This window comes from Trachurus trachurus, assembly GCF_905171665.1.
Source record: "Trachurus trachurus genome assembly, chromosome: 24".
NCBI lineage: Eukaryota > Metazoa > Chordata > Actinopteri > Carangiformes > Carangidae > Trachurus > Trachurus trachurus.
The window spans coordinates 5,273,617-5,287,176 of NC_139910.1; the positions used below are offsets into that span (position 1 = coordinate 5,273,617).

Consider the following 13,560-nt stretch of genomic DNA (forward strand, 5'->3'; position numbering starts at 1 on the left):
CATGTAGACAATGATTTGAGGTTTAATTACACTTCTGTTGGTGAATCAACTTGTTGTTGGCTGGTTATCAGTCACGGTGAGAAATAAAAGTCAATGTTTTTCCCCACAGTTTTTATTTAGTACCTGTTTCTCCATGTCTCTCTCATTGGGTTTCCTTTTTTTTTTTACATACAGTCCATGGTTTCCTGCCTCTGACAGTCACCTGACCCTGCTCCTCTTGTCCTTCATTATATATATATATATATATATATATATATGTATATATATATATATATATATATATATATATATGTACTATTCATCATGTAGCTTTCCAGTTACACTGCAGTTCATCTTCAATATTTTGTACTAACTTCTTCAGCCTTATAGCTTTCTCTCTTCATGTTCTTTGTCTGTTCTCTGTTTGCTGTGGTTTTCCTGGCACAGACTAGGTTTCTGCCACTGGTTAGACTAGTTTAGACAACACCCTGATGTTTTTTTTTTTTTTAGACAAGAACCTCGGAGTTATGAGGATGTGACTCATCCTCAGCTCAGATCACACACAAACACCAGGACTGACAAAGGAGAATGAGCAGCTTCGTGTCTCCAGATGTTTTGTCTATACATGAAAGTGGAAAGTGTCTGAAGGTGGACCCGAAATGAGTTCAACAGGTAAGAATCCTATCTATCTGAACAGGATCGCTGTGGTTATGTTGTGTATTATCACAATTTAAATGGACAGTAGAAATATTTGAGGATGCTATTTGTCTGTTTCTTCTAGTCAAATTTAAGTAAATGTAAATGATTTGAGGGGTTCTTTTTGTATTTATGTGGTTGGTTCATACAATAGAATCAACAGAGGTTTGATTGTAATGTAAGACAACGTGGTAAGTGAAAAATGCAGGGAATGACAGAACTGGATGGACAGCTTTGATCAAGTGATTTGTTGTTGGTTTTTTTTTTACTGATGTTCAAAGTTCATTTATTGTCAACATGCCCTCACATGTAAAGAACAAAAAATTGTATGCAAGTTCCTCTAGCACAATACAGTGACAGTAACAAAAGAAAACAACTGAAAGAGTTGATAGCAAACCATGTCGAAACAGAATCATCTTAGTGTTGACAGTCTTCTCTCTACTGGAAGCTTGTTCCCCTCAGATTAATCTGTTCAGTGTGTCTGATGGAAAGAAGCTGGTTCAACAAGAATTCAGTTCAGCTCATCAGGCTGCACAACTCCTTGAGTGGGAGGATGAGGCGGGAGGGGGAGTAGTAGGAGTAGCAGCAGTCAAGCGCGTGTGGGGGAAATCTAAAGGCAGAAGTGCTGGAACACTTCTGTCCTCCTTGTTTCTGTTTCTGCTGTTGTGTGTGGTTTTGTCTTTGTCCTCAAGCCAGTTTAACCTCCAGTTATTAGTTATTGTTATTATTTATTTTTAGATATTTATAATCTGTTTTTATCGATGTGTGTGTGACTGATTCTTCTGTGAGCAGTTGACCACACCTGAATTTTCTTCGGGATTAATAAAGTAAATCTATCTATCTATCTATCTATCTATCTATCTATCTATCTATCTATCTATCTATCTGTCTATCTGTCTATCTATCTATCTATCTATCTATCTATCTATCTATCTATCTATCTATCTATCAGAGATGTAAAGAGTCAGACCAGGTCAAGCAGCTTGTCTGATGATAATCCAGGTATGCTGTATACAGTGACCAGAACTAATGTGTCATGTGTGTCCTGTTGTAATGAAGTCTGTTGTTGTGTTTGTGTGAAGGTGGGGGCTCTGCTATGAATCAGTGTGAGGACAGAGAGGAGGGAGCCCCTCCCTCTAAAACCACTCTGTGGGGGGAACATGAGAGCCAGACCGAAGCTGAGAGGTGAGATGAAGATCTCTAACTGTCCATGACTCTTCTCCATGTCAGAGCTCAGCACGCACGTCACTGCACCATCATTCATACTCACTGTCACATTATCTACTCCATGGTAACTCAGAAAACCTGATAATGAAGGTAACAAAGAGCTGACCAAACTGTTTTGTCAAATGATAAACTACAGGTGGAGGTCAGGTCCGCTCAAAATTCAGTTTAAAAAAAAAAAAAAAAAAGAGTGTTTGTTGTTTGTTGACATCAGGAAGCAGCTGCAGAGACCATCACCAGACTCTCTTGAACCCCGCTATGTGTCCATGAGCAGTGACATGTCTATGGATCGCCCTATTGATTTTAAATGTGAAAGGTAAGAATGGAAAACCAAACTTTGTTATTATCTGACTCTACTGTATCTGAGCAGTGGATCACATAGGTGGAAAACTTCTCTCCATTTTGTAGATATGACTTAACAGGTACTTCAACTTTTCCCTTTTGACACAGACGTGTCAATAGAGGAGAGGTTTTTGTTCAGTACTAGTTTCATACCCTCTGATGGACAATACCTGATTTCTGGGTTTTAATTCCTAACCAGGGAAAATGGGGCAGGTAATGAACTATACATTTTTTTATTTCATTTATAAACACCTTTCAAGGCACTGAAGAACACATTTTACAAAACAGTGATACAAGGGATAAAATACACATTGATTTTAAGTAAAAAGCCACATTATACATAAATTGCTTGTTACTCGCCATGACAGTCAAAAACCGTATGGCTTCCCCAGGGTGCTCGCCTGCACTGATTAACCCACCTGACTATCCACTAGAGACAGAAAACCACAAGCCTGAACGGATACTGCCACCTACTGACATAAATGTGCACAACACCCACAAGCCAAACAGAAAATGAACAACCTGGGGGTGTTCAAAGTTGCTAAGAACATCCAGACAATGGTGTAATCTTGAAGTTTGAAATAGTGCAAACTCCAAACCAAGCACCGACCCGTTCTATCAAGCGAGATCAGCTGGCCAAGCCCACACCAGTTGAGTGCCAAAAGCGCACGCACCGAAGCTTCTCCACAGCATAGTAAAAGGCTCCTTATGGAGATTTATGTCTAAAGAAAAGGAAACACTGCTGCTGTTAACAAGATAACAGAGGAGGTCTGGAACAACACGACTGACAGGCTCAATGCACGAGTGACACAAAGTTCCTTCTGTCTGTCTGACAGAACAATTCAAAGCTTCAAATCTTCAGCACCATTTCAGCACGCTCCATTCAAACATATTAAAATAAAAACAGCAATAAGGTAAAAGAAAAAAGAAAGAAAACATTTTTCTCACATATTCTGTTTTTTGGATGCTTTTGCAAATGTTAGGGAGGACTTGTAGTGTAATGTGAATCTGACAGAGCAACATGTGCATGTATTGACACTGGCCTGTAGTCTTGGGATGAGCTGAAGCCCATTTCTGTCAGTCTCCTGTTTCATAGTGAGGGGTGTGTGACATTTGTGACATGGTAAATTGTTAATATTTCATTTTGTGTGTGTATATATATATATATATATTGTGTGTGTGTGTGTGTGTGTGTGTGTGTGCGTGTGTGTGTGTGTGATGGCTCTTTGTAGTACCACAGTAAAAAAATTGGCTCTAAGTCCTGGCTGGTTGGCCACCCCTGTTCTAGATAATACTTGGCAACACATGCGAAAACTTACATTTTGATTGATTTTTCATTTGACGATTCTTTTTGTTTCTACCAGCAAACAGCAGCAAAGTCAAGAAGCCAGCTGTGTGTCCATGAAGAGTGACATTCTCTTTAAGAGCAGACAACAGTCTGCTGTACCCAGCTGTGTGTTCATGAAGCATGGCGTGACTATGGAACATCCTATCAGTTTAAAAGAAAAAGGGTAAAAGCTGATAATTCTGTGTTGTTTAAGTCTATGAAAGAAACATAGCATTTGTGTGTTTGTTTCTCGTAGTATTCATACAGAAAAACACCTGTAACAAACTGTGTGTATGTGTGTCTCTTCTCCACAGAGTTCTCCAGGAGACCTCAGAGGTTCTCAGTGATCAGTCCACCAAGCAGCATCACACAGACCTGGACTCCATATTCATGGTGTGTAAATGTTCATCCACAGAACTGATGACTGCAGCTGCCACAGAGAAATGTTCAACTACTAACAGTCTGATACCGCTCTCCTTTGGCCACAGGGGCTTTTCTGTTTTATAAAACATGTCTGGGCTGTCTCCCATTCACCTATAATGAATTCTAAAAAAAAAAAAAAAAAAAGAAGAAGAAGAAGAAGAAGAAGAAGAAGAAGAAGAAGAAGAAGAAGAAGAAGAAGAAGAAGAAGAAGAAGAAGAAGAAGAAGAAGAAGAAGAAAGAAACAAAAAAAACGATTTTCATCCCAATGGTTTCTGGAGCATTAGAGCAAAAATAACAAAGACTCTGAGGTTCATTTTGTCCTCTCTTGGACGTCTTAGATCAGCAGGTTTGATTAACCAAGTCTTTCTGTGTAGCTTTGGAAAGAGATGAGGTTGCAGACAGTCCATCAAATGATTATGTAGAGTGTGACTGATGATCTGATGGTTGATCCATGAGTTTATACTGAAAGTGAAGTTTACACAGTATGTTTTTGTTTTTCTAGCTTCTGGAGGAGAACATTGTCACTTTTGTGAAGAGCGAGCTGAAGAGAGTCCAGATGCTTCTGAAACCTGATTACCCAGAATTCATTGCAAATCATGCTAATTGTGATGAGGTGGTGGGTGGTGAGAACAAAGAGCAGAGGAGGAGCAACAGAGAGGCATTTATGAAGATCACAGTGAACTTCCTAAGGAAAATCAAACAGGAGGAGCTGGCTGACTGTCTGCAGAGCAGTAAGAGTTTTTTTCTGAAGATTTAACATGATTTAAGAGAGTTAAGCCATTTACTAATATCACAACGGACAGAGCAAAGTATACTATTAATATCCACACCCTTTAGGGAAAACAAATCTTTAAACATCAACACCATCATTTATACATGTAACTCAATTGTTCTTTGTTCCATTAGCAAGCCATGCTGCAGTTTGTCAACAGAAATTCAAATCCAACCTGAAGAAGAAGTTCCAGTGTGTGTTTGAGGGGATCTCTACAGCAGTAAATCCAACTCTTCTGAACCAGATCTACACAGAGCTCTACATCACAGAGGGAGGGACTGGAGAGGTCAATGATGAACATGAGGTCAGACAGATTGAAGCAGCTTCCAGGAGACCAGACAGACCAGAAACAAAAATCAGACATGAAGACATCTTTAAAGCCCCACCTGGAGGAGATGAACCAATCAGAACAGTGATGACAAAGGGAGTGGCTGGCATTGGGAAAACAGTCTTAACACAGAAGTTCACTCTGGACTGGGCTGAAGACAAGGCCAACCAGGACATACACTTCACATTTCCATTGACCTTCAGAGAGCTGAATGTGCTGAAAGAGAAAAAGTTCAGCTTGGTGGAACTTGTTCATCACTTCTTCACTGAAACCAAAGAAGCAGGAATCTGTAGGTTTGATCAGTTTCAGGTCGTCTTCATCTTTGACGGTCTGGACGAGTGTCGACTTTCTCTGGACTTCCACAACACTGAGATCCTGACTGATGTGACAGAGTCCACCTCAGTCAACGTGCTGCTGATAAACCTCATCAGGGGGAAACTGCTTCCCTCTGCTCGCCTCTGGATAACCACAAGACCTGCAGCAGCCAATCAGATCCCTCCTGAGTGTGTTGACATGGTGACAGAGGTCAGAGGGTTCACTGACCCACAGAAGGAGGAGTACTTCAGGAAGAGGTTCAGAAATGAGGAGCAGGCCAGAAAGATCATCTCCCACATCAAGACATCACGAAGCCTCCACATCATGTGCCACATCCCAGTCTTCTGCTGGATCACTGCTACAGTTCTGGAGGAGGTGTTGACGACCAGAAGGAGAGGAGAGCTGCCCAAGACCCTGACTGAGATGTACATCCACTTCCTGGTGGTTCAGACCAAACTGAAGAAGATCAAGTATGATGGAGGAGCTGAGACAGATCCACACTGGAGTCCAGAGAGTAGGAAGATGATTGAGTCTCTGGGGAAACTGGCTTTTGAGCAGCTGCAGAAAGGAAACCTGATCTTCTATGAATCAGACCTGACAGAGTGTTGCATCGATATCAGAGCAGCCTCAGTGTACTCAGGAGTGTTCACAGAGATCTTTAAAGAGGAGAGAGGCCTGTACCAGGGCAAGGTGTTCTGCTTCGTCCATCTGAGTGTTCAGGAGTTTCTGGCTGCTCTTCATGTTCATCTGACCTTCACCAACTCTGGAGTCAATCTGCTACCAGGACAAAAACCAAGTTCCCTGTTGGCAAGACTGTTCAAAGACAAACCTGAGCCAACAGTTTTCTACCAGAGCGCTGTGGACAAGGCCTTACAAAGTCCAAATGGACACCTGGACTTGTTCCTCCGCTTTCTCCTGGGTCTTTCACTGGAGACCAATCAGACTCTTCTACTAGGTCTAATGTCACAGACGAGAAGCAGCCCACAGACCAATCAGGAAACACTTCAGTACATCAAGAAGAAGATCAATGAGAATCTGTCTCAAGAGAAAAGCATCAATCTGTTCCACTGTCTGAATGAACTGAATGATAGTTCTCTAGTGGAGGAGATCCAACAGTCCCTGAGATCAGGACGTCTCTCCACAGATGAACTGTCTCCTGCTCAGTGGTCAGCTCTGGTCTTCATCTTACTGTCATCAGAAAAAGATCTGGACGTGTTTGACCTGAAGAAATACTCTGGTTCAGAGGGGGCTCTTCTGAGGCTGCTGCCAGTGGTCAAAGCCTCCAACAAAGCTCTGTATGTGCACATATTTGTTTTTGTTTTATAACTAACAACGACAACAAACATTTAAATTTTTTTTTCCTGATTGCTCTTCAGATTGAGTGGCTGTAACCTATCAGAGAGAAGTTGTGAAGCTCTGTCCTCAGTCCTCAGCTCCCAGTCCTCTAGTCTGAAAGAACTGGACCTGAGTAACAACGACCTGCAGGATTCAGGAGTTCAGCTACTCTCTGATGCATTAGGGAGTCCACACTGTAAAGTGGAATATCTGAGGCAAGTGTTTCGCCATTGTGTATTCAATACCATGACCAGTGGTCATTTGTGGGCTTAGTGACTGTTGCTTTTGCCGTCCGTCACAGTTGTGATCACTGACTTCATCTCAAAACATAACCCTAACCCTGTTAACAGCTGCACAATTAAATGAAAGAGTTTCCTGCTTCATTCAATGTGTTTGTGGGGAGCTTTTCTTTCTTTCTTTCCATTCTTTATGTTTTTTTTATGATATATTAGATTGCATACTTAACTCATCAATACTTGTTGTTTCACCTGCTGCAAAGTTAATTTTCCTCTATGGTCAGTCATTTCTCTACATTATATGCATACGTACACACACACACACACACAGGAGGTGTGACTTATGATATATATATATATATATATATATATATATATATATATATATATATATATATATATATATATATATATATATATATATATATATATATATATATATATATATATACGTACATATTAACAATGTGTATTTTTTCAGTCTGTCAAGTTGTCTGGTCACAGAGGAAGGCTGTTCTTCTCTGGCCTCAGCTCTTAGCTCCAACCCCTCCCATCTGAAAGAGCTGGACCTGAGCTACAATCATCCAGGAGACTCAGGAGTGAAGCTGCTGTCTGCTGGAGTGGAGGATCCACACTGGAGACTGGACACTCTCAGGTATAGACAGATGGACAGACAACAGCAGCTCTCCATTTTTAAATCTCGCTCAAAACACATCTATTTAAACTAGGATATGCATTTTAATTGTTTTTCTTTTGGTGCAGCATTCCTTTACGCCATGTTGATTTTTGTAAATGTTTTATTTATTGTATTGATTTGATTTATTATCTTTTATTTATTTATTCTACCTTGTAAGGTGATTTAGAAAGGTGTCAATATTATTATTACTACTACTATTTGTTGGGGTGGAGCTGTCGGGGAGCAGGGAGAGAGACAAAAACAAGGCCAAACCCCTTTCAGCTGTAACACACCAACCCTTAAAGCAGAAGTAAGTGATATATTTGTGTTAATATAAGTCTTAAATAGTTATATCTTCCGACAGCAATCACTTACATAGAGTGTTTGGACCGAAACACGGGTCTGTCAGTCACTCTGCTCTGCTCTGAGCCCAGGAGAAAACATTTATCGTATCCTACAGTTTTTATCCAATGAGGAGAGTGAACGGCATGCAGGGCTGTGTGTGCAGCCAAGGGACGCCGTGAATGTGGCGACGTAGGGACGAGGACTGTTATGGTGCGTTCAAGGAAACTCGTATTTTTCCGACCGTGAAGTCGTACCAGTTCGATCTGGTACGAGTTCACGGGTCGGAAGTTACGAGTGGCCGTTATAGTGACTTTCACCGGTAAAACAGGTCGGAAAAACACGAGTGGGTTGCCTGGAACACTACAAAGTCGTAAGTTGTGACTTGAAGCTGTAATTTACGATTTCAAAAGCCTGCCTGGAACGCAGCATTAGCGAAAACGACCGGACCACTTACTTCTGCTTTAAAGGAGTCATCACCTGGTTTTTTATGTATCCAATCCCCCTTAAATTGCTTTGAATCAGTTCTTAAAACTTATTGGAAACATTTTTTTTTTTTTAATTCAAACATAGAGCTTGTTCTGACACTTTTTCATATGGCAACTTTCTCTCGTGAGAGTAGGCGCGAGGTTTTGACTGGTCCGGATGTTCATTGTATTAATATGTAATGAGGCGCGCATTGATTGGACGCAGGGAGGACAGAGCCGGAATGGTGGCTGGCCCTGTGGGCTACATGCAGACTGTATTGGAAACCACATACTATGCTGCTCTGTCGTGTATCGTTACCGTAACCATGTTATAACTTCATAAAATAAAACAAAATTGTATCGGTTCATTGTAAAACATGTATTTATTGATGCAAATCTGGTGATTTCTGTACGTAGGCTACAGAGCCCCGGTGCAAAGCTGCTGCTGCTCTGTGTGAAGCTTCACTTTTCATTCAAACAAACCTCTACAAACCTGCGGGTAAGTTAATTAACGACCGTTTCCTCCGCGGGCATGACAACGTAGTTTGACCGGTTAACGAGCAGCTGCAGGCGGGCTGCTGACGAGTCACTCTCCGCTCCTCTGCCTCGCTGGAGCTGCACTTCTCCCAACGCGAAGCAAACTTCTAAGCCGTCATTTGGATAAACTAACCGCACATTGGGGATCTAAACCCTTACTTTCTCGCATTAACAAATATTAAAACTTAATAAATTAACGACCCTTTCCTCCGGCGGCACGACGACGTTGTTATCGGCCGGCTAAACGAGCACTGCAGGCGGGTTGAGGAGTCACTCCTCCTCTCCTCTGGTGCTCACTGCTGCAGCAGGCTGCACCTCACTTCTCCCAACGCGGAACTAACTTCTAAACAGCCGTCATTCGGATAAACTAACCGTACATTGGGGATCACCCTTACTTTCTCGCATGAAAAAATATTAAAACTTAATAAATTAACGATGGTTTCTTTCGGCGGCATGACGATGTCGTTCGGCCAGGTAAACGAGCACTGCAGGCGGGTTGAGGAGTCACTCCTCCTCCGCTCCTCTGGTGCTGGTTGCAGCTGGCTGCACCTCTCTCCTAACGCGGAGAAAACTTCTAAACAGCCGTCATTTGGATAAACTAACCGCACATTGGGGATCTAAACCCTTACTTTCTCGCATGAAAAATTATTAAAACTTAATAAAGTGACGAAATAACAGCGCTACAGTGGGAAATAAAACAACCCGTAATGGCGGCGCGGCAGAAGTCGGGGTGGTGGAAGAGAGGTGTGTTTATGAAAGCAGGCGCCACGGTGACGGCGCCACCGGCGCAGAATCAAAATCTCGTAATGTTGTGGTGTGCAGCCTCATGAGCTACTCTGGCTTAAACAAAGAGCCCAAACGAAAAAACTCAGCCACTTTCAAACCCCAGGTTTTCAGGCAAGTTTCCACTGAGGTCCAACACCAGTATACATGTTTTAACAAGGAAAAATGCGATTTCCGGGTGATGACTCCTTTAAAGCAGAAGTAAGTGGTCCGGTCGTGTTTTTCCGACCTGTTTTACCTGTGAAAGTCACTATAACGGCCACTCGTAACTTCCGACCCGTGAACTCGTACCAGATTGAACTGGTATGACTTCACAGTTCGGAAAAACACGAGTTACGAGTTTCCTTGAACGCCCCATAACAGTCCTCGTCCCTACGTCGCCACATTCACGGCGTCCCTTGGCTGCACACACAGCCCTGCATGCCGTTCTCTCTCCTCATTGGATAAAAACTGTAGGATACATAAATGTTTTCTCCTCGGCTCAGAGCAGAGCAGAGTGACTGACAGACCCGTGTTTCAGACCAAACACTCTATGTAAGTGATTGCTGTTGGAAGATAGAACTATTTAAGACTTATATTAACACAAATATATCACTTACTTCTGCTTTAAGACAATGAATACACTGTTTAAAACATCAAATACCATACTATTTATTCATTGTACTATTTGTTCCACATGGGCTAGACGACCTGGCCTCGTCCAACAAGAAACACATTTATCAAAAATCAAAACCTGGGACTGCTGTCAGGAGAAGAGGGCCAAAAGATGGATCCAAAGAGATTATGATAAAGCTGCTGTGCAAAGCTGTAGAACAGTAATGTCATTGAGAGGCACCCCATGATGATGGGAGGCTTCTATATACGTTGAAATCTGCAGGTAACAATGTACCCAAGGCAAGGCCCACTGCCACACCCAGAAAACGTACCCACACCCAGGTATACCACCAAAGATTTTTTTTAAAAAAGGCAAAATAACAAAAGCGGCAAAAGTCTCTCTCTGCCCAACGACTACCTTACAGGGTGCTCTCGTGGAAACTCGCAGGCAGTAAAATCACCAAGACTATACAACAGCTACACAAACACGGGCACATTTACTTCACCTCATGTTTGTTCGATGCTGGACGAGTGTCCTCGTTCGAAGTGAAGGTGGATGAAGTTGATCCTGACTTTGTTTCCTCTTCCAGGTTTGACTATTGTGGACCTCAGAGACTGAGACCTGGTCTGAAGAAGTGTGAGTGTGATTTAGGTTTGACCAATACAAAATCAACAAACAGAATCAGCTGACAAATCTAGTTATAACATTTCATGGACAGTGGAGCCAACAGAAAAGTGATTATGTTTCTCATGTTTTAGACTGTGAGTTTGTTTTATTTTGAACAAATTTGTTCTTAAGAACAGTTTGTGAATGAGGCCCATTGTTCTTCAAAGATAAGCACATATAACGTTAAAAAAATATATACAAAGTACAAGAACATATAAACAGTACAAAAATATACTCATCTATCAATAATAAATACACATACTCATACATATTTTATGAAAAAAGGGAATATGTGAAATTGCATGCTCACAAAAACATGCCAGAGAAATCACATGTCAAACATCAGGAAAAAAGCGTCATACCATAATGTAATATAAAGCAAACCACTGGATATAAGAGGTGTCTCAATACATTAAGTTGGGTGATGAACAGATAGTCAAATGAAAAAGATATCAGACAAGTCACCACCACATTTTTGTTATTGAACTGTAATGCATGCTTTAATCATGATTCAAGTCTATAAGTGATTTATACCTCTTCCTCCCCCCTTCCTTTTTGCCATCTTAGAAATTGCATCAGAAGCTGCTGTCTCGTGAAGGGCAGTCGTTTTCTAGCTTTCTCACTTTCTCTCTCACTATGAGACAAATCAAAATCACATGACTGTTTTCTCTGGTGATTAGCACCTGGAGTTAGCATGTTCTGCTTGAGTCTGTATGGGTTCTCTCCAGGTTCTCCAGCCTCCTCCCACAGTCCAAATACATCAAAGACAAACTCTAAATTGCCGGTGATGTGTGAATATGAGTGTGTGAAGTTGTACACACATACACTGCCAATTCATCAAACAGGCGAGAGAAAAAGTTTGCATATTTTCCAAAACAAATCATCAAATAATTAAGTAATGACCATAAGCACAACGCACACCAACCTTGTGCTAATACATTCAGCCTTCAACGTTTTATCATTAAGTTGTCGTTTCTGCTTTGTTGCTCTCCCTTTGTTTTACCTTAAACTTTTACCGTTTTACTGTTAGCTAATTAATTCCGTGGTCAAGTGGCTTCTTTTTCCGGCAACACAACACAGAAAGGAAGTAGGAAGTAGTGGTCTTCAAAAAAAAGTTAAAACAGACATATTAGCTCCAAAAGGGCAATATACACATAAAAGTAGGTGAAATTACATGATCTTATAATAAACCCAAATCATGAAATGTATATACTGAAATCATGCCAAAATGCATCTAAATTAAATATTTGTTTTTTCAAGATTTACATGTAAACAATACAAGCTGCCCTCTGGTGGGAAAAACAAGAGACAGCAAACACAAAACCAAAATGGGTTTGCTAGTGTGAACCCCAACATTTTTTACGTCTTTATTCTCATGTACCTACTGTTACTTTTGATGTTGTTAGAACTGGCTTGTTTGAATTGAATTTAAATGTAGTAAAACATTATTCACAGTACAACATAATATAAAATATAAGTTTGAATGTTTCACTTTCATTTATTGTCAGTGAAGTTGATGATAAATGAACAGATGATAAACTGCAGCTGTGCTGTGTCTTGTTCTCTCCATCAGACGACTGTGAACTGGAACTGGACATGAACACAGTGAACAAACACCTCAAACTGTCTGACAACAACAGGAAGGTGACATGGGTGACAGAGAATCAGGCATATCCTGATCATCCAGACAGATTTGACCACTGGCCTCAGCTGCTGTGTAGAAATGGTCTGACTGGTCGCTGTTATTGGGAGGTCGAGTGGAGAGGACTGGTTAATATATCAGTGAGTTACAGAAGAATCAGAAGGAAAGGAAACAGTGTGTTTGGAGGAAATGATCAGTCCTGGAGTTTGAGCTGCTCTGACAATAAAGACTACTCTTTCTGGCACAATGACAGAGAAACATCCATCCCCTCCTCCTGTGTCTCTGACAGAGTAGCAGTGTATGTGGACTGTCCTGCTGGCATTCTGTCCTTCTACAGTGTCTCCTCTGACAGACTGATCCACCTCCACACCTTCAACACCACATTCACTGAACCTCTGTATCCTGGGTTCTGGATCAGTTTTTGGTCCTCAGTGTCTCTGTGTCCTCTGTAGGTCTCACTGTCTCTCCTGAGGACAGAAACTCTGCTGACTCTAGGTCAGCTGCTGAAGTCAAAATTGACTCTGTTCACTATCACACACACTCTGTACTGAAGCAGATCTGTCTGAAGACTCAAACAATAAACATTTGTTTGTCCAATTTCATCACTTTGATAATCAAGACTAGCTCTTCCATCACACTTTTGTAAAATTATTTTTATTCTGTAATTATTTTTGTCTCACTTCACTCTGCTGTTGTTATTCTCTAGAACTCTGGATCCAACCTGTCTGATATCTGTTTCACTGTCTGGGCAGCTCTTAGTGACACTTGCAGCCTATATAAATCAGACATTACAGTTGATAAATTCTGAATATATCAACAATGAGTCTGTGGATTGATTAATTTAATAAAAATGAAGTGTAGGCCTATTTGTTCTG

The 13,560-nt window shown here is 41.2% G+C and overlaps 2 protein-coding genes across 2 annotated transcripts in view; both read left to right on the forward strand.

Moving 5' to 3' along the window:
• LOC311007114 (protein NLRC3-like) overlaps positions 1–13,560 on the forward strand; it is a gene marked incomplete at both ends in the record, with an annotated part of 86,491 nt that overhangs the window by 35,995 nt on the left and 36,936 nt on the right. The gene's annotated exons all lie outside the window — the stretch shown is intronic.
• On the forward strand, positions 308–13,143 carry LOC311007640 (protein NLRC3-like). The gene is made up of 10 exons (XM_084000895.1): positions 308–651; positions 1,758–1,860; positions 2,114–2,215; positions 3,883–3,961; positions 4,494–4,722; positions 4,913–6,701; positions 6,783–6,956; positions 7,459–7,632; positions 10,967–11,013; positions 12,617–13,143. The coding sequence occupies exons 1-10, from the start codon at positions 639–641 to the stop codon at positions 13,135–13,137; spliced, it is 3,231 nt and encodes a 1,076-aa protein (XP_083857021.1). The 5' UTR covers positions 308–638; the 3' UTR covers positions 13,138–13,143.

Coding starts and splice junctions, on each gene's coding strand:
- LOC311007640 (XM_084000895.1), top strand. Junction 3,962..4,493: donor ACCTGGACTCCATATTCATG/GTGTGTAAATGT, acceptor TTGTTTTTCTAG/CTTCTGGAGGAGAACATTGT. Junction 11,014..12,616: donor GAGACCTGGTCTGAAGAAGT/GTGAGTGTGATT, acceptor TCTCTCCATCAG/ACGACTGTGAACTGGAACTG.